We start from the raw sequence: 24,907 nt of genomic DNA, 5'->3' as shown, positions 1-24,907 counted from the left end.
ACTGAGTGTGTGTGTTTGCTTTTGTTTAAAGCAGCATCCTCTGAACAAGGGGTCAGATGGGCATAGGGGAGCCACCTCCAGCCCAGCCCACATGAAGTGCCTCTGAGCAGCTCAGTGGTGAAACAAGAGCTGGAGGTTCAGGGGGTGCAGTCATTCACCCAAGATCACCCCTAAAAACGGTCTGACCTGTTACTAACAGTGACAGTTGGGGCTTCACCATGCCAAGCACTTACCACACTCTCAATGACCCTGTGAGGTCGACCCCATTTTTCAGATGAGGCAACTGAAAGGTTGGCTGCTTTCCCAAAGGGACCCAGCAGGAAGGGCTGGATCTGGGCAGATCTGTGCCCTGCTGTGTGCCCCTACCATCTTCTCCAGACCTTTTGAGCGCATACTGTCCCCAGCTCCCCCTGCCACTCCTGGCTATGGGGTTCAGATCTACCCTGACAGGTTCCACCAGTAATGAGGCCTTTGCCAACTTGAGGCTGGGCCTCGGGGGCCACAAGCATGGGCTCTGTGGGAAGGTGCTGTTTGCTGCCACTCTGGCTGGCAGACCTCTGAGTGCAGGACTGGGTAGCCTAGGGAATTGCTGTCTTGCTGGTGTCCGAGTTGGCCTAGAGGTGGGCACCCCTCTGCCTCTCAGACTCCCACTCTCATTTGGCCCACAGCTGGCCTCCTGATCCCAGCCACTCATTCATTCATTCAGCATACACCTACTGAGGGACAGGCACATGTCTGTGGACAGAGTTAAGGAGTGAAGCCTGACAACTCCAAAGTGTGCACTGTAACCATTACCCATGGGAGAGAAGACCAAAGGACCTCTCGGTGGGGACCAGTGGAGCCAAGGAGAGATTTAAGTGGGAAGATTAACTGGAAGGGTATTCCCACTGAGGAACACCAAGAACAAGCCCCCAGAGCTGAGAAATAGGAAGAGTGAAATAGAGAGAGAGAAAGAGAGCGAGAGAGCGAGAGAGCGAGAGAGCGAGAGAGCGAGAGCGAGAGCGAGAGCGAGAGCGAGAGCGAGAGCGAGAGAGAGAGAGAGAGAGAGAGAGAGAGAGAGAGAGAGAGAGAGAGAGAAGTCTTCCTCCAACTTCTCCCAGAGGCTTCTGATCTGAGGTGGTGGAAGATCTGCTTGGTTCCCAGGATGAGGGTCCTACCTGCCTTCCCCTGCCTTCCACACCAGGTGGGAGAGCCAGGGACCTTGGGCCTAAGGGACACACTCTAGCCTCTAGATAGCCCAGCTGACCTCAGGGAGTGTCCTCTTTCCGGAGCCTCTTGGAGATGGCTGTAGTACCTGATGCCTGTGCGCCTGGCCTGTGAGGGGCCGCCAGTGAGAGCCAAGGTGCTCTTTGGGGCCTCAAGATCCGCATCTATAAAGTGGGATAAGTTTTCCTTTCAGAGTCGTAGAGGCTGGTACAGAGCCTGGTACTTATGGGGTCCACCACGGGGTTACAACGTTGAAAGTGACCATGATTAAGAGCGACTGCAAAGTCTCTGAGCCCCAGAGGCCGAGGCTGGGAGGGCGGGGACTTGATCGCCGGACTTGTGGTTGTCTCCGCAGAGACGGCCATCCACGCTGAACGTGCGGCTGAATGGACGGACGAAAGAATGACCCACTCCTTCCCCACGCACGACCAACCAGCCTTGACCCCAAATCTGCCGCTCCTGCTGCTGGGCAGTTGCACCCTGCTCACCTGCAGGGAGCCTCAGTTTCCTCCTCGGCAAAGCAGACGAGAGAGACAGCAGCCTCCCGGGTTTGGGGGAGGGGGAAGAAGCGCGGGCGCCCGGCGTGAAGCCCTCACCCACCGCGCCCAATCGGCGCGCACTAAGGCGGGCCGCCCCCAACCCCCAGCCCCAGCCCCCAGCCTCCAACCCCCAGCGCCCAGCGCAGCCAGCTGCGCGCAGCCCCCGCCCCGCCGGGGCCGCTGGGGCCCAGGCACACGTGACCCCGCCCTCCAGGCCCCGCCCCGCCGTGCCTACGCGGGTCCCCATTGGCCGCGGCGCGACCCCGCCCCCAGCCGGGCGGAGTGGGCGCCCCCGCCCGCCGCAGAGCTGGCTCCAGCGTCCGGACGGTGCGCGGCGCCGGGGCCGAGTGGCGGGCGGAGCCGGGCCCTCGGGGCTGCTGCAGGGCGAGCGGCGACTGCGGGCGGCGCCATGGTGAGCGGGCCGGCCCGGGCGGGAGGTCCCGGGACAGCCTGGCGGGAGGGCCGGGGACTGCCGGGCCTGGGGCGGGCGGGGCGGCTGGGCCGGGGGCCGGGGTCTGCGCGGCCCGGCGGGGGCGCGGCTTCGGAGGAGGGTCTGCCCCGGGGAGCCGCGCCCGCGGGCGGGGGCTCTTTGTCCGCTGCTCTGCTGCGAGATCGAACAAAGGAGGCGGCAGGGGGCGGAGGCCGCTTGCGGGGAGTGGCGCCCCCCACCCCCAACAGCGCCTCGCCCCCGGCCGCGGCCCACAGATCCGCGCTTCCTCGAATCCTTGGGCTTTTTTGAAAATTCCAGGGGAGGAAGGGTTCCCGACTGCTCCTGGGCCGGGAGGACTGTGCGCTGGGGTGGCCCCATTTCGCAGGTGGGTAAACTGAGGCCGAGCCGCAGTTTGGTCCCTGGTTTTGTCGGCGTTGGCCGCGCGGTGTGGACATGGTCCGCGCTCTCCCTCCACCACGGTCAGACCGGCTTGGGCCGCCTCCCCATCTGTCGATGCCTCTCAGCTGTCGCCCCTGGGCTGAACCCCTTCCCCCAGCCTCGCCGGCCCCTCCTGCGCTGCTGCAAGCGAGTGGGGGAGCTGGTAGCGCCGCTTCGCAGGCTAAGCGAGAGGGCACTTGAGGCGCGCCTGGCACCGTGCCTGCACGAGAGCCGCCCGGGCACTTGTCACCCTGTGCCCCCAATACCCAGCCCTTGGCCCGTGAGCTCAGCGCCCATCCGGACTGGCCGACCCTTCCGTTGGGCATTGAGGTGGGGAAGGTGGCAGTTTAAAGTCTGGTTGAAATCCAAGCTTGGCGAGCAGGCTGCCTGGGTTTGAATCACTGCGCAGCCTCACTGAGCTGTGTGACCTTGGGCAATGCACGTAACTTCTCGGGGCCGCAGCGAGCCTGCACTTGCAGGTGCAGGTCGCAGCCGCCCAACTGCAGGGTTGTTTGCAGGAGATGCTCTAGGTCCAGATTTAGGTCTGGGAGCCGAGCCGCCTGGCAGGCAGGTGCTCTGCCAACTTCTGTCAAGCTGCTGTGATTATCATCAGGGACTGGCCAAGAGTGCTACCCTGGAAGAGTCCCTGGGAGTGACCTGCGGGTGATTTCCAGGGTGGGTCCCTGAGCCACAGGCCTGGGAGCAGGAACCCCAAAGTGACCTTGGGGACAGCCCCTTTGTCCCCCAAGGCCCCAGCTTCCCCTTTTGTCTGAGGAGCAGGTGGGGGGGCAGGAGTGTCTGGTGTGAGTTCCCTCTTCCACAGGACAGGGGTTAAGGTCTAGAACGTACAGCTCCCTTACAGCAGAACCCGCCATGCCCCAGTGCCAGTTTGGCCCAGCAGAGAGAGACAGCCCTTCGGGTATCAGTGTGCCAGCAGTCCTAGCAGAAACCAGGGCAAGAGGTGTTTCCACTCTGAGCAGAGGCAGAGCTGGTTTGCTGACAAGCTGGGCAGCTGGCTTTGCTGGGCGGCGCTGTGTCCTTCCTCCCCTAGCCTCCCTGGAGGAGCCCCAGAAGGTGGGCGCAGTGAACTGTGCCAGGCAACACCCATGATGTGCCCAGTTAAGCGAGAAGGCGACAGTGCATGTCCCCAGGGACGGGACCCTTCATGGCATTGGGCCTGGCCCTGGCCCCACACCCTCTGGGGAGGCAGGTTCCTGGGAGTCGGGTCCCAAGACCTCGATGACTTCTTGAGGCACTCTGGAAGACTTGCCAGCTGACAAGCGAACCTGATGGCCTCACAGCCTTTCCATGCGTCGTAACCATTCTCACGGTCCCCACCACGCCATGGGTGGGGGCCTGGGATACCCATTCTGCACATTGAGAGACTGAGGCCAGTAGGAACAGTTTAGCACACTGAGTCACGGTGGCTCAGAGTGGCATGGGGGAGGGAGGGGCCCTGAGTGTGTGAGGAGGCCATGGAGTGAGTTTCGGTTTCAGGGCCTGGTGATGAGGCAGGGATAACTGGGGACCCCTCCAAGGGAGAACAGGGCACAGGGACCCCTTCCCTCAGTTGGCTGTGACTGAGGCAGGACTGTCCTTTGGAACACATAGGAGTGGGGGTTGAAGCCAGACACTGTCGCAGAGTGCTAGCAGCCTTTTTGTGTGTCCCGGAACCCAGTCAGCTCTGTGAGCCCTGGGACACTGGGCACAGTGAGGGTGCTGACCCTGTCATGCAGGTTCGCCCCACTGGGACTCATGGGAGGGGGGCTGTTAACTAGTATGCATCTCGAGTTCATCCGGACAAACAGGGCTCTGCCACAGGGACATGTGTGGTCTCTGCTCTGACTGAACCCCCTTGAAGGAAGCATTTGGGGAGCTTAAAGGGGGTACAGTGAGAGGAACCCCCACAGACGGGAGAGGCAGGCTTTAAAACTCAAAACCTACTGCCAGTGAGTCAATTCCAACCTATAGTGATCTTATGGGACAAAGTAGAACTGGCCCCTGTGGGTTTTCAAGGCTGTAAATCTTTACGGGAGCAGAAAGCCTCGTCTTCCTCCCTGAAAGCCTCTGGTTGTTTGGAACTGCTGACCTTGGGTTTACCAGCCCAATTTGCAGCCCACTACACTAGGGGTGGCTTTTAAAAGATCCCGCTTTCCCAGGAGTGGGGTGGGAGCCTGGGCCTGCATCATCCTTGGCAGAGAGAGGCAGGATGAGTGTAGAGATGGAGGGGTTGCGAATGGTCCCTAAGTGTTGGGGAGGGTCCTGTGGCCTTAGGTTTTGTGTGGTGGCCTTGGTCCTGCCCAAGCAGCCTAGCATAGGAGATGTCACGGAGGTGGGTGTCAGGACACACATACCCCACCTCAGGGTAAGTGCCAGCCCAGTGTCTTCCCTGGCAGTCCCCTACTGGCCTGGCTGTCCTCACCCTGGGAAGACCCCACCTTTGGATCCGCTTGGCCCCGCTGCAGGTTCCCTGTTGCTGCATCGACTGCAGCAGCCGTGGACAGTTTAAGCACTCTGACCCTGAGTCACCTCCTGTTGGATGAGGGTGGTGGTGACCAGAAGGGCTGACTAGTGCAGGGGACTGGGAGAACCACATGCTTGTGCTGAAGCAATGTTAGCAATGTGGGTGGTGAGAGGACACCCACCACACCACATCGATGTGGCTCATTGAAGGATGTCACCCTCCACCACGAAGACCCAGGTGCTGTTCCCATAGAGCCACATCTGTCACTGGAGGCTGGTATGTTGCAGTCATGCTGAATGGCTTTCAGTGGAGCTTCCAGACTAAGGCTAGGAAGAAAGGCCTGGTGATCTACTTAACACTTTGCCATTGCAAACCATGAGGAGTGCAGTGGCCAGTCTGCCACCAACCTTGGGCACAGAGAGGGCCTGCGACCAGATGGCAGTGGATGACCATTTTGATGATGTTTCTGAGGGGGCCAGGGCTTCCTCAGAGTCTGTCCTGCCCCAGCGGTGCCCCTTGTGCGCTCTGCCCTGTGGGTGCTGCTGAAGCAGGACGGGGACCACTGGCTTACAGGAACACCTCTGCTCAAAGGCCATGGAGCTCCAGTACAGCGGTAAGCAGGCGTGCTGGGTCCTGTCCTACCCAGTCTCAAGGAGGCCGATGGAGGAGAAGGTCTGCCCTCTGCGCTGGCCTTTTCTCAGCACCCTGCTCCTGGCTGCCTGGCCCCCTGGGTCGTTTGGGACAGATATGGGGGCTTATGCAGGATTCCAGAGGCAGCCTAGTGGGTAGGGAGGAGGACCGCCAACTCTGGGCTCCTCTGCCTCAGCCCTGCCACTGGGCTGGGGGTGCTCGGCAAGCATTTGTTGAACACTTACAGGGGAGTCCCTAGGTGGCACCACCGGTGCTGCTGCCAAAGAAAGGTCTGGCAGCCTCCTTGCCAAGCTCTGCTGAGCACCATGCTCAGCGACCAGCCGCACACAGCCGCCGTGAGCCGACGGCAGCGAGCATCAGATGTAACAACAGCTGCATGTCTGTGGTCAGCTGGGCTCAGAGCAGTGGACACAACAGCCCAAGACCCCTGCAGGGAGGGACCCACGCATTGGCCACTGCCCCTGGCCCAGGAGAATCACAGAAAGCCGAGAGTTGTAGGAAAGGCTGGGAGCATGGGGGTCTGGGAGAGCTTCCCAGAAGAGGCACCACTGAGAAGGAACCCGAGTGCCAAGGCCCTGAGGTGAGGAGGGAGCCCGAGGGGAGGCCAGGAGTGTGGGATTGATTCTGATGTGGGGCTGATGGGATGACTAAAGCTGACTTTTGAAAGATCAGAAACCTAAACCAAACCACTGAGTCGGTGCCAACTCATAGTGACTATAGGACAGGGTAGAACTGCCCCTGTGCGTTTCTGAGACCGTAACTCTCAGAAGTGGAGAGCCTGACCTTTCTCCCAAGAGCAGCTGGTGATTTTGAACTGCTGACCTTGTGGTTAACAGCCATTGGGCTCCTCCCTCCTTGCTAACTGTTGCTGAACGACAGAGGAACAGGGATGGGTTCCGAAGGTCCAGGGCTCTGCGGGCCCTTGGGCTTTGTCCTTCCTCTACCCTGCTGATCGGCACTTTCTGGGTTCAGCTGGCTTTGGCCCTGGCCTAGTCGGTCCCCCCACCATCACTCCCCCCTTCTCCCCCCCCCCCAGCCTGCTCTCATTGTCATTGTTTGATTTCCCACTTCCTGCCCCTGGAGCCACCCCCCGAAACATGTACTTCCCCTTCCGAATTGATGCTGGCTTGCCTTCCTTTCCAGAGGGCTGGTGAGGCAGAGATGGGTGGGGGGCGGACGAGAAGGGCCCTCAGGCTGGTGTGGTGGAGGCCCCATGGGGTGAGGGGTCACCTCTCAGGTCTGCGTGGGTTTTGGAGCCGAGATCAGCCCTGGTGGTGACAGGGAGAGGCCAGGGTGACTGTGGCTTGTGGGAGAGTGCAGAGGTGAGCAGGGCTGTAGACTGAGACCTTGCTGTGGAGTGCAGCATCGAGGGGGACGTGGGGCCCGAGAGTGTCTGGGCCGGGGCATCAGGACGGCTGCCCTGGGAAGCAGGGTTGAGCTGCCCCAGGGGTTCTCTGGAGAAGTTTGGGGGCCTGTCATGTGCCCTGTGGTCTGTTTAGCAGTCACTGACCTCTACTCTCCAGAAGCCAGCAGCACCTTCCATGACCCCTCCTTTGTGACAACCCACAATGGCCCCCCAGATATTGCCACGTGTCCCCAGGGGCAAGATCGCTCTGGTTTATTGAGACATCGGGAGCCGGGCACTCCTTTGATGGAGGGGCATGTGGTCAGAGGGGCTGGGGGCACCAATCTCAGGCCCTGCGGGGCCCTGGAAAGGCCTCAGAGTAGAAGGGTGCTGGCTGCAGAGTTGGGAGCAGTGAGGATCACTTTTGTCTTGGGGTGGTAACAAGAGGGCGGTTGTGAGGGTATCTGCCCCCAGCCTGGCCTCCTGTGCTCATGTGGCTTGGGCACAGAGCTGTCTTCAGGCATTTGGTTGGTCCCTGGACAAGCTCTGACCTAACTGCCCTTTTCCTTCAGGCAAAGGGGCTTCTCGGAGACCCCTGGCATGGAGAAAGGCCCTTTCTAACGAGGGCTCTTCCAGCCTCTGTGGATGTGCCAACCCGCGTGGGTGTCCTCTCACAAAACGGGTGCCTCAGCCGTGGCGAGCTCCCTGGGCTGTCAGACCTGTGCAGGCGCCTCAGGCTCCTCCTCCCTGGGACCGACCCCAGTGCTTACCAGCGGATGTTCACGCAGCCACGGTTGGCCTGCAGGCTGTACAAGGACCTGTATTGGGGGTCAGGGCTCCAAAAAGCTCATGGGAAAATGGAATCAACAGATAATTAACTGGAAACTCCCCCTCCCCACCTTTTTTTTTGCAGTCCCCCCCTACCCCCCTGCCAATAGATTCTAGGTCTTTCTTCAAGAGGCATCTCTGGGTGGCCTCAAACCCTCCAGCCTTTGTTTTAGCAGCCAAGCACTTTAGCGGTTGGCACCATGCAGGGACTCACCTGGGTGCCAGGCTCCACTTAGGAGACCCAATTGGGCACAGTCATCCAGGCCTCCCACTGCCACTCACCAGGTGACCCAGCTGGGAAGTGCTGGTCCCTTTCTCCCAAGTTCTGTCCCCTCAGAGATTGCCAGGACAGGCTCCACTCCCCACTCTAGCTGAAAACTTGCCACCAGGTGCCCCTCCCCAGTAGGGCCGGCCTGCCTTCCCTGATCAGCATCCACCACCCTGTGTGTAATGGCAGACACCGCCTGGACACTGAGCCCTGGGAGGGGCAGGGGCCTCTTTCCCTGTCCCCAGGCCTCTTCCTGGTTGCTTATCTGACTGCTGCCCAGCCACAGGACCGTGTCTCTGCCAGTACCCTCTCGACACTGTGCGGTGCACTGGGGTCTCCTCAGGACCTGGTTGATATGCATACGTGGCCTGCCCTCACTTCCCAACTTTTGGCCTATCACAAGGTCACTGGCTCCTTGGGGGTCACCTAGTAGTGGCCAGCACACACCTGCACCCAACCAGGTACCCTGAAGTGCTGCCACACAGCTGTCCTGTCTCCCTCGCTGGCACCCTGAAGGGGGAGGGTGGCTGCCCAGGTGGTGGTCAGGGAGGCTTGGCAAGCTGCCAGTGAAGGGAGCACTTTTCTCTGGGTCCAAGATGAGCAGGCGGTCAGGCCTCAGGGTCGCGTAGACCAAGGCAGCAGAGCCTCCTGGTTTAGCCTTGTCTTCTTTGTCTTGCAGGATTCTGAGGTCCAGCCTCACTGAGCCGGTCCCAGAAGAGCTCTCTGTGGCAGAGCCCCCCAAGAGCCCACCATGTCGATCGTGGACCACAGCCCCACCACAGGCGTGGTCACTGTCATCGTCATCCTCATCGCCATCGCTGCCCTGGGGGCCCTGATCCTGGGCTGCTGGTGCTACCTCCGGCTGCAGCGCATCGGCCAGTCAGAGGACGAGGAGAGCATCGTGGGTGATGGCGAGACCAAGGAGCCCTTCCTGCTGGTGCAGTACTCTGCCAAGGGGCCATGCGTCGAGCGGAAGGCCAAACTGACCCCCAATGGGCCTGAAGTGCATGGCTGAGCTGGGATACGAGGCAACGACGGGTGGGGTGAACCCACCGGCGCCCTGCTGCCCAAGAGGAAGGGCTGACACCTGCTGGCATGGCCTCAGTCGGCTTCGTCATCGCATGCACTGACTCCCGGGGTCCCGGTTCCCGGCCAGGACCTGCTGGCCACGGGCATGCCCCAGGCCTCCTGGTGGGCCGCCCATTGCTGGCAGTGGGCAGTCCTGACCCATCGGGGACTCATGTCCCTGAAGTGCTTTTGTTACTTGAGTGTTTAGCTGAGCCTGTGTTTAATGGCGCAACTACTGTAATGCGTGAACTAACCAACCTGTGAACTGTAAATACGCCCCCAAAAGCACGTGTTCAATTACCACCCAGAGAGCACCTGGATCTGGTTTGACTCCAACCAACCTAAGGGACTAAGATGACTGGAGTCCAGACTGTGGGGAGGGCTTTAGACTTGGAAGGCCTCGGTTGCATTTGCAGGGCCCGGTACATGTGTGTGTATGTGAGCGAGTGAGTGAGTGTAAAGGAAGTGCTGCATTAGCTGTGAAGCTGGGGTGCGCGGGGATTTCTGCTTGGGTAGCAGTGGCCGGAAGGACCGTGCTTGCTTCCTTCCCAGGTAGCTTCAGTCGTGAGGCTGGTTGCTGTTGCTAGTGGCAGGACTGCAAGGAAGCCACCGAACCTGCCCGGGAGCCAGTGAAGGGCACATCCAGTGGGTCCCGAGGGCTCCCAGGACTCCGGTGGCAGAGCAGTTTCTTGCCCCTTCGGCCTTCGCATGCCGAGTCCCCGTCCCTGCCCCCAGCTGGCCCTCCTCTGCACAGGCTTACTGCATTGCTTTGTCTTCATAGATACACCAGAGCCCGAGCTGCTCCTGTAGTCTAGAATCTAAGTGGCCTGGGAGGAGTTTTGTAATTGTTTGGGTTTTGTATTTGATGTTTCCTGCCCTGGAGGGGGGGGGGGTTGTGGTTTGAGGTTTTTCCCCTCTTCTCCTTTTCATGTGTTCTCATCCATTCTGCGTGTTACCACCCACTTGTCAGGTGGTGACTGTTCTCACCATCCCTGTCCCTGCATGCAGGCCAAGCGGGAGTCTGGGCGGGGGCCCTGTGTAGCATGTGCTCGGGCCTCCGCTGGTCAGGTAGCACCTTGGGAGCTCATTTAGATGGTGGATTCCACCACTGGTAGCATCGTGGGAACCATTGTGTGTAAATGCATCCTAGGTAGAAACAGGTGGCCGGTCCCCGGCCAGCATCACGGCTAATGTGTGCTCAGAGCCAGATGTTCTGGTTCTGTCAGACCCAGGCGACACCCTCTAAAACCATTCTGACCAAGCCTGCCTTTCAGAACCCGAGGGGTGTGGTAGGAACACTCATTTGAGCAGTAGACACCTAATTTGGGACATGGGGCAAACATGAAGCGACAGCTTAAAGGGGCCCATTAGGCAATATGGGCTTAGGTGGGACACCTGACAGGGAAGGCAGATTTAGAGGGCCTTTGAGCCAGGCTTCCCATGGTTAGCAGAGTGGGCACCCCTGGGGTGTCTAATCAAATGCCACCGTGGCGGGACCCTGGCTTCCAGCGTGAGGAGGTATACCGGGTGGGGATGGCCCAGAGGTCCAGCAGTTTGGAGTGCCTCTTGGGGTGTGGGGTGAAGCCTGCTTTCTAATGGAGGAAGCTCAGAGGAGTTAGGAAGGGCTGTGTGACCTGAGACCCAAGGTTGTCCAGTGATTGGTCCCAGGCCCACCCTGAGGTGGGCACCTGCCAGTGAAGTTTCATTTTCTGAAGAGCATAGCATTGCACTGCACTTTCTGGGGTTATCCCCCGGCTGCTGCTGGCTGCAGTGTTATCTAGGCCCATCAGAGCTTAGTGTGGGGATGGGCCCCGAGGGGACTTTGTAGATGAAGACCGAATGCCTGCCAAGCTGGTAACACACTGCATGACTGTTATAATGGCTGTCATTTGTCAAAAGTGGCTCCCCCCCCCCCACGGGGACACTAGAGCCACTCTCTTCAGGCTCAGAACAGTCATGACCCTTCGTGATTCTTCCCGGATTGCTGACCAGCCAGTCAAGACCCAGTCCTCCCATCCATGAGCCACTGCACGAGACCCTGTGCCTCAGCCACCTTCCAGCAGGCCACGCTCTGTCCTGTCTGAGCACCGTGTGTGCAATAAGTGGGAGGGGTGCCATCCTACTCAACAAGTTCCGTCCAAGTGCATTTTATAGACCACTGAGAAAAATCTTTATTTACAATAAGTTTCAATAAAATTTGCATAAATACATTCCCCATGTACAGCTGCACGGCACTTGAAGGGCTAGTCTGTCCTGTTCTCAGCACTCCTTTCAGGCGTCAGTGTAGCACTGGCATTGGTGGGTGGGCTGCTGCCAGGTAAATGGGGGACACCTGCAGGCTCGGGCTGGCCGGGGTCCTCCGCTTCCAGGGGATCTTGCGTGCCAGCGGTGCCGTCCCTGTTCTCCAGCCTCCTCTCCATGCTGGCAACCAGGAGTTTGAGCCATGCATTCTCAGTGAGCAGGCTCTCGGAGGCGTCAGCCAGCTCCTGGAGCCTGCGCGCCACCTCCTCCAGCTCGCTGGTCTTCTGCTCATAGAGCGCCCGCAGCTGCTCGCTGTGCAGCCGGAGCAGGCTGTGCTGCTGCTCCAGAGTCTGCTTCTGCCGCAGCAGCCGGTGCTCGTCTCGCCGGGCGCCGGCCAGCTGGGCCTCCACCTGTACCTGCGCAAGGTGCAGTGAGCTGATCTCTGCGCGCAGCTTCTGGATCTCTCGCTCCAGGTGAGAGATGTGGCCCTGCTGCAGGGCAGCCTCACTCCGCTGGCACTCAGGGGCCGGGGTGCTGGCCAGGCTCCAGGCAGGGTTTGAGTGATGCAGGATGAACTTCAGCAGGTTGGGAAGGGTGATGGGGAGGTCTTCGGGGAACTTCACACTTAAGTCCTTTCTAGAGGGGGGAAGAAGTTCAAGATAAGCATGGCAGTCAATGTTTTTGTCCCACAAAAGGCCAACCCACACCCACTGGCGCTGAGGTGACTCCCACGCATTGCATCAAGACCCTAAAGGACAGGGTACCAGTGCCCCTTTAAGTTTCTAAAACTAAATAGAGGAGCAACAAGCCCCTTTTTTTCCCTCCAGGGAGCACCTGGTGGGTCCAACCAAGCTGCTGTCCTTGTGCTAGCATTAGAATCAACCCACTCTGCTACCTACTGGGGCTGCCTCTCAGTGCCTCCTGACGAGTAGCCCGCAGGGAGCAGCAGGACTGCTAGCCAGTCCAGTTCTGCTGCCTCTCCCACGTTGGGGCTTTAGCCCTAACATTGTTGCCAAAAAGAAGCCAGGTTTGAGTGGTCGGCCTGGGCTGTTTCATGTGTAAACTGGTGCGCCGGGATTCTCTGCAGCCATTGGCAGAAGGCTCACAGTGCGCTTGGGGATCCCCCACCAGCTTGTGCTGGGGCAGGTCATTCTGGACTTTCCCACATGTCCCTTTGAAGGGTGGCTACTGGCTCCTCGACGAAGGGGGCTGACCCCACAAGCAGAGCAGCCCAGAAGGTGGGGCGCACCATCGCCATATCCCTCAGAGTGTAGTGTGAGCAAGGCAGCTGTTGACGCACTGAGGGCTTTTCCCGGGAGACCCGCACTAAGTCCAGATGTAGAGATTCCTTTTCAGAACTTGCCATTTAGTGGTCCGACAGCCCACGTTGCTACCACAGGTGCACACACTCATGCATACACGATTTGGCCACCATACATCAAAGTCAGCAGCTTGACGTCTGAGGTGACCAAATGGATGATTTGCCTTAGCTTGGCATCACGGGAAGGCTGTGCTTGGAGCCTGAAGCCGGCAGAGCACCCAGTCCAGGCCCGGCACTGCTGCTCGGTTCTCCTGAGTGAGCACAGCTGTGAAATGGCGACCAGCGCACCACTGACCACCCAGGACTGTGGTGAAGGCTAAACGAGAGGCACTCCCTATTCCTTTAAAAGCCCCGAGGAAACCACTCAAGTCAGCCTCCACATACCACCCCGCTAAACCCGCAGCAGCCACCTCAGGAAGAAGGTGTGCTATGAATGGAGAGCCACTCCTTCCCCTTGCCAAAAAACATACATACACTCAGCTGAGCCTCATTTTACAAGGGCTTATGCAAACCTTTCAGGTCAGCATTTGAAACCGGACAGTGAAATGTGTTGTAAACTAGTTCGGGAGTAAGTATATAACCAACCCCTCCTCGAAAGTATACTTTTAAAAAAATGTCCAGCTTTCTTCTAGTGGGGCAGATCCAGCATTCAACCCACCAGGGAGCAGGCTGGCCTGGCATTGGGGCCTACAACCGTAGGGAACTGCTCAGACCACCTGCAACTGACACTGCTAGCTGCTGCCGGACTCTTCCTGAGGAGTGTGCTAGAAGGCTCTCAAAGCAGCAGGCACCGGAGTTTGGACATGGTGCTTTCTGAGAAAGGAGGCATTTGGAAAGTGGTGTGACGCCTGAAGCTCATTAGGAGGGACTCTACACCTCTAGCAAGTAAAAGGTGTCCCTGGGCAGGGCGATGGCTAAGCTCCCAACTAACCTGCCCCCGGGCCCGCCCTCTGGAGACACATGGGCAACTGCTGAGCAGACAGAAAGTTAGACACAAAAGATGACTGGGGTACAGGGTAATTCTCAAAAAAAGGTGCTAGCTCGGTGGAGTATGTAGTGCGTATGTAGCCTGGGCCCACCCCTCTGACCTGCTCCCTCCTTCCCTCCCATCCTGAGAGCTGAGCCAGGGCACCCACACTCTGAAATGTCAGTCTCCCCAGGCAGGGCCCTGACTGACTGGGAACCTGGCTCTGAGATGTCCCTGCAGGGACACTAGGCCCCTTCACATGGCTGGCCTCTCCCTATTTCTGAGGACGATGACCACTCCCCACATGAGCCACTGTCAACATCTAGATCGCATGCCCAAGTTCAAGTGTGATTGCAGTGCATACCCAGTTGTATATTCTTTTCATGAAAACCCTAAGAAGGGTCTCATTTCATGGTATCAAGCAGCCTTTTCCGTTTCCTCTATCACTGTGAACTTCCACCCCTGGGAAGAGCAAGCATTCCGTGTGGGTCAATCAATGCAGTCTCCCTGCCCCCACTCCCCTTCTGACCTCATAGGAACTTGACAACATCCACAGCAGTGCAAGCAGCACAAGCTCCTTCCAGTAAAGCAAAACCAGCCAGTCCTGATGCTCAGTCTACACTCTGGACCATCCACTTCCAGGAAAGCAGGAAGGGCGCCCAAGGGGGCCAGGTGGCGCTGTCTCTTAAGCATTGGACTACTAACTGCAATGTCAGTGGATCAGAACCGTAGGCCAGAGGCTACCTGCTCTCTTGAGGATTCACAGCCTCAGAAAGCCCGTATCAGGAGCTATGGGCGGAACTGAGGTGACGAAAACAGTGCTCCAGCAACTCTCCCTCCTCATGGCCCTCTCCCAGGGCAGTTGTACACCCACGGTCACTTGCCCCCCACTCAGGGCCCCAACACCCACTTTGGTGCCTTGTCTCTGCCCCCTCAGTGACTGGTTCCACCACTGGCTGAAGACTTCTTCATGCAAAGGCACGTGCTGGGTGCTATGACTTCAAGACCTTGTTTGAAAATCAACCTCTCCCGACTGCATGAGGATTTCTAAAATTACCCTTCACGCAATGTCATACCCAACCTCTGCTCTGTCCCACACAGAGCCTGCTGGTTTAACTGTCTCCGATTCCTTGGCTATGTGGCAATTTACACACTTCTTAGAAAGAAAACGGCTCATCACAGCAGTCAGCAGACGGAATGAGTCACGTTTTTTTTTTAGTGTGTGATTCCACAGCACCCTGCTAGCAAAGGAAGAATTACCAGCAATGATTCTTTGAGTTAGAAACCAAGGAGATGCTTCAATGTATGTGAAGGAAGGCCTCTCTCCTGGAGAAGCATGACCAGCAAGGCCCCACAGTGGCTGCGATGAACCAGCACCGAGACAGGACCCCGCCGCGAGGGTACCACACAGCCCATCAAGTGCTCACCTTCCACAGGACCCAGCCTATCAGAAAGGGGTGGGAGGGGGCATATCTGTTTTAGTGGAAACGTCCGTTTCTCGGGCAGCATTCCCATGTTTCACATGGGTCCTCATGCCCATCCTTGCTTCTTGTTTCCAAGTGACTTGTTGGAATAACTGAACTTGGAGTTCCTTTAGGCACATGTGAAAGATCAAGGTGTATAAGCCTGTGACTTTATACACACACACACACACACACACACACACACGGGGGTGGGGTGGTGTGGCATGTGTGTGTTTTGCTTGGTTCACACTGACCCAGGCAGGAGCGTGCAGTGGTTACGAAAGCCTCCAGCATGGTCGCAGTGTGGACGACTGACGTGGGCACAGGTCGAAATCTCGGGGCATCCACAAGGCTTAAGGGAATAGCTGTTGGTTTCCCTCACACACGTGGGGAGCACTTTCGGCCAAGCTCTGCACCCTGCCTGTGGGCAGCTGGGTTATGAAAGCTACCCAAATTCAAAGGGCCTCGTTGAGGCTCTAGTCAGAAACAGCGCGGGAACCCCAGGTGCCTAACACAATCAACATCGTCTGCGACACTGACACCTGAGCCTTCCGCCCTGCTTGCGGTTCCTAATAGCACACTTCTGGGAACACAGCACTCAGAAGAGTCAGACTACACTGACTTGGTAATGGCAGTGACTGTAACAATTTACATCTTACTTTCCTGAAGTAACTTAGAGCAGTTCCACTCTCATATCTCAACAAAAGAACCCCATCTGCCCGAGCATCATTAGACCCAGCATTACCTGTTGCAGGGGAAAAATAAGACAGTTGGAAGACGGTCAACCATGAATTCCCAAGGAAGATCGTTCTGAGCGACATCGATCCTGTCAACGCAAAGAGAAAGCACAGAAAGGGTCAAGGGGTAACCCAAGAAGCCAGCTTTCTCAGAGAGCTGAAGGGCCTGCGGCGTTTCCAGCACACACCAGGGCAGCCCTTTCCTGCCAGCGCCCCTGGACGTAGCCTGTTTATGCAGCTGAACACCTCCAGTGAAAATGGACTCCCAGGAAAGGAGTTTGCTCGCCTAAGAGACTCTGACCAAGTATTTTAGCTTCTGGAAAAGAAAGAAAATCACTGTGTTTGAGCAAAACATACTCAGAAGATGGGTGATGTGAAATGGGGGGAAATTCGACCCTATTTATCAGATTTCAGACTAGTGGCCAACTGCCCAGTGCCCCTCTCAGACACTGCGGTTCCAGCTGCAGCTGCTCTTCGAGGGCCCGCTCTGGCAGCAAGCTCCTGCCACACGCTGGGGGACCAGGCCGCATCGGCCTCCTCAGGAGGGAGCACTGGCCTTTGGGCAAGGCTGTCAGGCCCACAGGTCCAATCAAGCCCACATTCATAAATGGTACAAATAGAAGACCAGCGTGCTGTGAATCGTGCTGGGATGGCAGTTTTCAGAAAGTATGCCAGGGGAAATCAGTACTAGTCCCAAGGGTGAGATGCACTTTAAAAAGAGATACCTCCTAAACAAGTCGTGATGAGTGTTCCACTAGACAGCCAACCCTTTTTCCTCCTAACCTTTCCTTCAAAGAAAGGCAAACTATAAAATTTAAAGAACGTGCCATACAAACCCACTCAGGAGTCCCCTGGGCCAGCCAACACGCATTCCAGAGCTCTAGTTGAGGCCTGGTGTGTAGGTCCTCTTACAACCACCTCTGGGCTGTCACCATGCATTCAATTCATCCCCTTCCTGTTACACTGTATGTTCTTACTGTGGCTTGCTTGCTCGAGATTATATAAACTCGTGAGAGAATACATTACTGTCTCATTCTGGTTTGTCTCCATCAGAGAAGGTGAGCCCTTCCTAGCATGTTGTCTCAGGTCTCTTTAATTTGCCCTTCAATTACACGCCGCCCCATGGGACCCATGTGGTTGTGGGGAGGCTGATCCCCCACAGGTGGCGTGAATGGACAGTGACCTAGCAGACCTGTTTCCCACAGCACTGAGGGTTCAGCAGAGTCCAGTCCTGGGCGTCCTCATGCGTGGCGACTATTACTATTTCCCCATGGAGCACACCTGCTGCTCGCTAGCCTGGTTCTCATGGTGCGTTCTTCTCGTGCAGGGGTTCTTCACCTTTGTTTTACTAACTGCCGCTATTCAGAACGTTGCCCTCTCTCAGAGGAACTAGCAAATCTAACATTCTTTGTTTTTTGCCCTGTGGTTTCATCTTATGTACCTGGAGGTTTCCTGAAGGTGGGAATAGAAGATAAACCATTCTCCTTCTGACACTTAATACTTTTATTCAAAAACCCTTTTATTAGGTTCCTTTCTCAGGAACTATTTAAAGTATTTGTTTGTTCAAAAGCCCACAGGCAGTGCTAATAAAACAGCAGCAGCCTCTTTCTTAAAGAAGGCCCAGGTCAGTGGCAGTCCAGCAGGCCTCACACGGCAGCCCAAGGCTCCTCGCTCACAGAACTGCACTTCCTCGCCTCAATCTCACCAGGGCTCCACCCACCCCACCAAGGGAAGCCAGGGAAGGAACATTCGCTCCACTGGGAAAACTTGGCTCCAGTGTGGATTTTGCTCTTCCCTGACTCAGGCTTCCCCTCGACAGTGAAGTGCCTCTGTCAAGTTCTGCCCCAGCACAACGGGAAGGAAGCATGCCACCCAGCGAAGCTGCAGGGAAGCATGTGGGGGCATGGAGTCCACAAGGCCACAGAGCAGCCCCCTTACCTGGCCACCGTGAATGAGTCCGCTGGCAGGAGCCGAGCCAGCTGGATAAAGACATGATTGAGGGAGGGGCAGAAGCCGCACCACTGTGCATAGTAAAGTAGCAAGACATCCTGTGGGAAGAGACAGGTTCATCAGGGGTTCCTCAATCCACCCTGCCACCACCCAACAAGCCGCTTCTACAGGGACCATGATTCAAGACATCATCTGCCCCATGATAATTGTTCTAAGGACTTCACCATTAGAAGGTCACCTTGTAAACCACAACTGTCCCACAAGAAGATGACCTTATAGGCCTTCAAAAGGGAACTGCTCTGAACCAGCCACCATCCCCTACCCAATCTTGCCACCACCACCAAGCCCCTCTCCTGACTCCATACCTGCTTCTGGAGGACCACTTCCCAAAAGGTATCAGTTGTCACTTCAGTGATTAAACGCTCAGAAGGGTACTGGGCAGAGTCACTTCCAATAAGATGCCTTTTCAAGGGACTGTAGAGAATGCTGAAGTTCTGAATGAAAGACTCTACAAATAAAGAGAAAACAGGATCAAGCCTCCTCTTGGCACAGGGAGAGCGGCTGGCCTACTTTAAACTCGTTTTCAAAAAATGGGATGATGTGGCTTGAAGACGTAGTGAGAAGTCTATCCTATTTTTCTAACTTGTTGGTCCACAGACAGCAGGAAACTAAGGCTGCAGAGAGCCCTGCCACATCAGGGTCCTGAGAGACAAAACCCTGTGGCTCTAAGGCCGTTAGGTATGAACGAGAAGTGCTGAGACTCAGCAGCCCCTGCAGGGCAGAGAGCAGAGGACGGAAGGCGGCTACTAGTGCTGAGCTTGAAGGCAAGCAGCTAGCCTGTTGGTGCTGGTTTCCTTTGGAAGAGTGCCTCAAGTGCCCTTTTTTAAAAAAGAGATTAAGAAAAATAAGTTCAATTCTATTTCGTGGGAAACACATAAATAAGACCCACAAATAATTGAAATCACCCAACCACCAACCATGAACCACTAGTTTTGCCTGCCCTGCAACCACGTGCCACCGGCAGTGTTTCCTTCTGCATCACCTGAAGTGGCATTCATCTGGGCTTTGCTTTTCCCTTCTCCCGCCTGCCCCTTTCGGAGGGCCCAGCACACAAGGGAGTGTTCAGCAGAGAAGACGAAGGGAGGATGCCCTGTAAATGCTGAAGAGGAAGTATTACCTACCAGCAGCTGAGTTACAGCAGGTGGCCTGATTTTTGAAATATTAAGAGAATTATTTCCTAATCGGAACGTAGACTAAACTCTGCCCTAGACTTAGCTGGCACTGTCACACGGGAAGGTGGCAATGTCACAATGTCATTGGTTTTGTTTTTCTCTTAGAGAGTCCACTGTGAGCTTGTTACCAATGACAAGATAGTGACTGGCCACGCTGGACATGGTTAGACTACAAGAAATTTGAGGACAGCTTTCAGGTTCCCTTCCATTCTAAGTGAATGCATGTTGGCCTCATGGAATGTTCGAGTGTGACTGAAGAGAATTCGGAACAATTCAATGACCAAATCCTTAAAAAACACAGGGGTGTTTCCGTTTGTGAAAACTCAAATGCAATCTGAGTATACCAAAGTGTAGTTTTGGAGCCCCCAGCCAGCATCATGGAGACAAAAGGTACAATATCAACAGTTAGGCATGTCATAAAGTGACTAGTCACACATCCATGAGGAGCCCTCTTGTTTGATGAGAGCAGGAGCCCTTGTGTTTGCAAATGAGAACATTTAACATGCCCTAAGTCTTTCCACAATGTGTCTAAGGCAGGGAACAAGCGTTGCCTGGCCTTAAAGGAGATCCGGGGAAAGAGCTGCACTTTCGGAGTTCTCTCAGTTCTCTTGCTGTCAGGCTAGCAGGTGCACACGTCACGCCCCACCCCCCACCCCTGGCCATGGCTGGGTTTCAGTGAGGCTGCATTCGCAGAGTTTGAGCTCCCATTCCCTCAAGATGTCAGCAGAGTCCTGGGCACAGGACAGTGTGGTCACTTCACTGCTGCTGCCAAACCCTCAGGGCAAGTACGAGGGTGGATGGGGCATCGAAGGGCTCCCCACTCCTGCCCTTCTCAGTGACTCCGCCCCACCGACCACAGCTCATGCCATGCCTGAGAGATGCGGTGCACACCGCTGCTCTAGAGTCGGACTCTCACCTCCCCAAGGGCTACGTGATGCACGTGATCTGCAGTGGGGACATGTGAAGTTTCTGGTCCATTTAAAAGACTAATCCACAAGCAGCTGCAGGCTAAGGATAAGGATAAGCTCCCGGGAGATCCCCACGCCCAGAGCAAGGAGACCCTGCACTGCAGTGGCTCATCTGCAAGGATGCAAGGAGCTGGGCCCGGGGAAGCAGTGCAGCCTGCAGTACCTAGGGTGAACTTCACGAGCGCTTGCTTGGGGTCCAGGATGTAGTGGGACTCTTCCTTCACATCCACGATGGCAGCAAACTCTCGCGATGGGGTGGCACTCGGTGCACCCAGCCGCTCTGCATACAACCAGAAAAGATTGGAATCCAACAGGTAGATGTTCAGGGTCTTGTTGGTCCTGCAGCTCAGACCTGTGAAGTGTGCATCCTCCAGGTCCACCTCGGGGAAGAGGAACTGGCTCTCCTCAATGTGAGGAACGGAGCTTGGACCGTTGGCCTCACATTTCTCCTCCAGGGAAGAGAAGCCAATGGCTGGGGCTTCAAAGGCTTCGTCCGCAGCATCGGTGAAGCCCGGCGCAGGCCTGCTTACAGCCCTGCAACATGCAGTGTAGTAGCTGAACGGGCTGTAGGAGCTTAAAAAGTTGCTGCACTCTATGCTGCCCGACGCCACGGGGTAAAAGGTCCGCTCCTTGAGGTAGAAGGAGTCCAGTGCGGCTGACATCTCGAAGAAGCTGCACTGTGGCATGCTGACCGAGCTGGGCTTGACACCTGTGCTGCTCTGGTTGACACACAGCTCACACACGTTGTGGGTCCTGGACATGGCATGCCACTGGGGCAGCACCACGGTGTTGCAGCAGGGAGATGCAGTGATCTGCGGGGGGCCTGCCAGCAGGGTAGGCACCTCGGGGGCCAGCGTCTCCACCACAGGCGCACCCCCATGCCGCAGGTGCTGCAGGAGCCGCTCCACCACCTGGTCCCCATGACAGTTGTTGTACTCCAAGGCCACTTCGGTGATCTGAAACACAGGAGCAGCTGGTGAGGGGGACAGACACACACGCTATACACCCACCAACACCACAGGCCTGGGTTACCCTCCAGAGACAGTGTCCATGTGTCTGAGGACCTCTCGGCTCCCTCAGAGCAGCACAGGGCACTCCGCGAACAGACCGAGAGGGGTGCTCTGTCCTTCCACCCACAAGAGCAGAGCCCAGAGGAGGCATTGCTCCCCGGGATCCGAGAACAGTTTTACTCTCCCTCCAGCATGGGACACACTTTGCACCGACACGTTACAACTACCCACCTCTGTGTCTTCTGTCACAAGCCTTATTGCAGACCATAGTCCAAATGCAGTTTCCCAAAGTGGGCGACAGTGTCTCCGGGCATTGGTGGCGGGCGGCCCTCACTGGAATGACCCAGGAAGGCTGCGAAAGCAGACGCTTACACTTTATCAGAGCCCATGCCACGACGCCCAAGCCCACTGCCACTCACAGTGCCTCGAGTAGGATTCCCGGAATGTACATCTTTACAGGAGCAGACAGCCCCATCTTGCTCCCAAGGAGCAGCTTAAACCACCAACCTTCGGGTCAGCAACCCAATGCCTAACCCATGGTGCCACCAGGACTCAGAGCATACGCAGTCCGTCCTGAGTAAACCCACCCCTTAAAGAAGTCAATCCCATCCACACATTGTTCAGCCATACTGTCCCCTCCCCTGGCTCCACCCTTCTCTTCGAGCACTCTCTCCCTGACAATGGCACCATCGAGCTGGAAACTCGGTAGGCTCTGGAATCTGCTGCCACCGCCCGCCTTGCCATAGGACCCTCCTCCCCGTTGCCTCACCTGTCACAGACTACCATCATTTTCCTTCCCTACTGAGGTAGTTACATAATTTCATGTCAACTTGAAGTGCAGTGGTGAAGTCTAGCCTGTCAATCAGATCACACAGCATGAAGGTGCCTCCTCGTGGGCATGACCTGCTCAGAAAGAGGGTCCTGGGAACCTCCCCTTCTCGCTCTGCTTCACCTTCCTGCTGGGGAGCCACTTAGAGACCTGCCAGGGACTTCCAAAGCCCTGGAGATATGTCCACCGCTTTTGGATCCACTGGACTTTGCACCGACATGCTTGTGATCTTCCTGCACTCTGATCATCGCATGTGGCTGCTTTGTATCTGAAGAGGGACCTATGGACTAGCATTGGACTTATGGACTTGAGTTGGACAGGCTGGGATGTTGTCCTGATATATAAAGCTGCTTGATACAAAGCTCTCTCTTATACATCTATTGAGTGTCACTGGATTTCTTTCTCTAGTCAACCAGCCTAACACACCTACCTTCAGTGAAAACAAGAATAGTCCTCCATGAGAGGGACTGACAAAGTGGCTGCAGCAATGGGCTCAAACAAAAGAACAAGTGTGAGGAGGGGCCAGTGTTTCGTTCTGTTGTACAAAGGGTCATATGAGCTGGAACCAACTAGACAGGCCCTAACAACCACCACCACCAGCTTCCCTGAGCCTCTATGCTGCCCTCAGACCCCCAGCCTGACCCCACTCCTTGCCCAATGTTGGATGGCTCTCAGGAACTCCAGGTGACTCTCTCTATTGCAGCCCTGTCCGACTTCCCAGGCTCCTCAGACCAGACAGGCCCTGTCCTGGAAGCCTGGGTGACTCCCTATGAGAAGAGTCCTTGTCCTCCGCCCCAGGGTTGCTGCGCTGTGAAGCTAACCTTCCCCAGGGAGCTGGCGTCTGCATCTCCGGGGCCCCTGAGCCCTCCAAACCTTGCCTTTCCTCATAGGCTGTGGATCTTCAAGGGCAGGGACCTGCCGACCTGGCCTGACAGCCTGCAGTCACGCAGGGGATAGGTATGCAGCAAGCAGGATGATGTGCCTGCTACTCTCACCTCTGCAATTCAGATCTACCCTTTCCTCCATGTCCATCCACTCGGAGCACCTGCCACCACCTGGTCCAAAACCACTTACTCTCTTCAGAACCAACTAGGTGACCCCTAGAAACCCTCTTTCTGGAGGCAGACTGACTTGTCTTTCTCCCTTGGAGTAGCCGGTGGTTTCGAGGCAGTGACGCTTTTGTTCAGCAGCCTAACATTTAGCACACAGTGTCTCCAGGGCTCCTTGATACCTTGAATGGGAACCCTTCATTCATTCATCTTTCTGTTTTCTAGTCCCCAGAGCAGCTTTAGTGGCACCCCGACAACTCTGCGATCTCAGTGTTGGCAGGAGGACTTGCTTTCCTCAAAAACTCTAGTTCAGGTGATGGCTGGTTGTGGTTTTATCTTAAAAAGCCACTTACTCTCTAAAATAGAAGTGTGTGTTCACCTGGACCAAAACTTGCCAGTCAGTCAACAGGTATTAGGTCACCTTCATGGAAGGGGATGCAGATGTGGATGTCAACAGGGCTGCAAAGAAGGTCGATGCAGTTTGAGCCTTTGCTGAGAATTTGGCATTTCCATGCTAGAGACTTGGAATCTGAATCTAGATCTTAACAAGATTCTTATGTGGACATAAGACCTGAGGTCTTAGTATTGCTTAACAATCAAAGAGAGAGCAGTGTACACCCCCACCACACACAAAGATGGCCCCACACAACTCCTAAGTATTTACTGTGTCTTAAGCAGCCACCCAGAGGATATTTTCAATCTGACAACATTCTGTATAAAGTAATGCTTTTGGAATGCTCCGAGTCTTCTCTTTGCCCGTAAAATACACCTATGCGTACTTCTACATTCCCAACAGGCAAGGCAGTGGGACCACTCTGGCTGGGCTACAATGCACACATATGCCACACGCTTTCATTTCCTGGGAGCCCATCTCTCGGAGTGTCTGCACGTTCACACGCTTCCTCCCGGGTTCTAATCAGAATAAACCACCATTGCTGCACTTGCAGGGGCGGCTGCGACACAAAGCTTTTCCAGCAAAACACAAGTCACAAAGGCTTCTGGCCGGCTGAGGTCGCCACTTCTTCTGATTAACAAGCTGCATAATATACTCGGGCATGTCCTCTAACCTCCCTAGAACTCTCTGGAGACACCAGGTGTTGGAGGCACATGGAGAGCCAGGTCTGTGGGAGTGGCTCTGCATGGAATGCTGCCCTGGCCAGGCCCTCCCAGCCCCAGCACTGCTCAACTCACTGACGCCCACAACAACGCTTCCAACAGTCTTTGCTGGTCTTGCCCCAACTCCGTCACCCTGCCTCTCTGATACACTCCCTCGTCTCAGTTCAAGCGTTTGGCTTCCTGGTCTCGGTGAGGCCTCAAGGAGGAAGGGAGAGGTAGGCTGCCTCCAAGCCTTTTGTGCACTGAGAGCAACTTTCAACTGCTACCACCCAGTTTAGATCAGACCTCTTCACTGTCAATGAGATCCTGAAATCCCCAGAGGAAGGATACCCGCCCCACCCGCGCCCCTGTCGTTTCCAGCTAGCTCTGAAACCTGCTGCACCAGTCCTTGACTCAGGCTTTCTTCTCACAGCCCACCGAGCTCCTGGAAGCCCCACCCTAAACCTCTCCCGTCCAGGTCAGCTTCTGGGACCATGGCCTCTTCCTCCTCCTGGAATTGGAAGCAGGGCCTGTCCACCTGTGGGAGCCCTGGGGGCAGTGTTTCAGCACTTAGCTGATACCCAAGGCCGTGGTCCCACTACCTGCTGCTCGTCGGGGGAAGAGGAAGCTCTCTGCTCCCATAAGCAAGAAAACCTTGGAAACTTCGGGAGCGGTTCAGCATCTGTCCTGTACAGTCACTGTGAATCATAACTCATTCAACAGCAGTGGGGTCAGTTGGTTTGGGGACCTACAAAGGGTTCTAAGGAGACTCGGTATTGGCTACAGAAAGGCTCGGAGGGCCCCACCC

The 24,907-nt window shown here is 56.3% G+C and overlaps 2 protein-coding genes across 3 annotated transcripts in view; one reads left to right on the top strand and one right to left on the bottom strand.

The window, feature by feature from the left end:
* Positions 1-2,020: 2,020 nt before the first annotated feature.
* Positions 2,021-11,447, top strand: SNN (stannin). Its single transcript, XM_075564284.1, has 2 exons — positions 2,021-2,157; positions 8,849-11,447. Exon 2 carries the CDS (start codon positions 8,921-8,923, stop codon positions 9,182-9,184), a length of 264 nt encoding a protein of 87 aa, XP_075420399.1. The 5' UTR covers positions 2,021-2,157; positions 8,849-8,920; the 3' UTR covers positions 9,185-11,447.
* Positions 11,384-24,907, bottom strand: part of TXNDC11 (thioredoxin domain containing 11) — a 62,127-nt gene continuing 48,603 nt past the window's right edge. For both annotated transcript variants that reach the window (XM_075564282.1, XM_075564283.1), the window contains 5 exons: positions 20,280-21,072; positions 18,282-18,424; positions 17,905-18,014; positions 15,975-16,055; positions 11,384-12,114 (listed from right to left, as the gene is read on the bottom strand). In XM_075564282.1, the coding sequence (XP_075420397.1) occupies positions 11,481-12,114; positions 15,975-16,055; positions 17,905-18,014; positions 18,282-18,424; positions 20,280-21,072 (1,761 nt within the window). In that variant the 3' untranslated portion in view covers positions 11,384-11,480. The remainder of the gene's footprint in view (positions 12,115-15,974; positions 16,056-17,904; positions 18,015-18,281; positions 18,425-20,279; positions 21,073-24,907) is intronic.

Source organism: Tenrec ecaudatus, chromosome 12 (genome assembly GCF_050624435.1).
Source record: "Tenrec ecaudatus isolate mTenEca1 chromosome 12, mTenEca1.hap1, whole genome shotgun sequence".
Classification (NCBI taxonomy): Eukaryota; Metazoa; Chordata; class Mammalia; order Afrosoricida; family Tenrecidae; genus Tenrec; species Tenrec ecaudatus.
The sequence above is the reverse complement of the archived record's forward strand: the minus strand, read 5'-3'. Positions and strand labels throughout refer to the sequence as shown.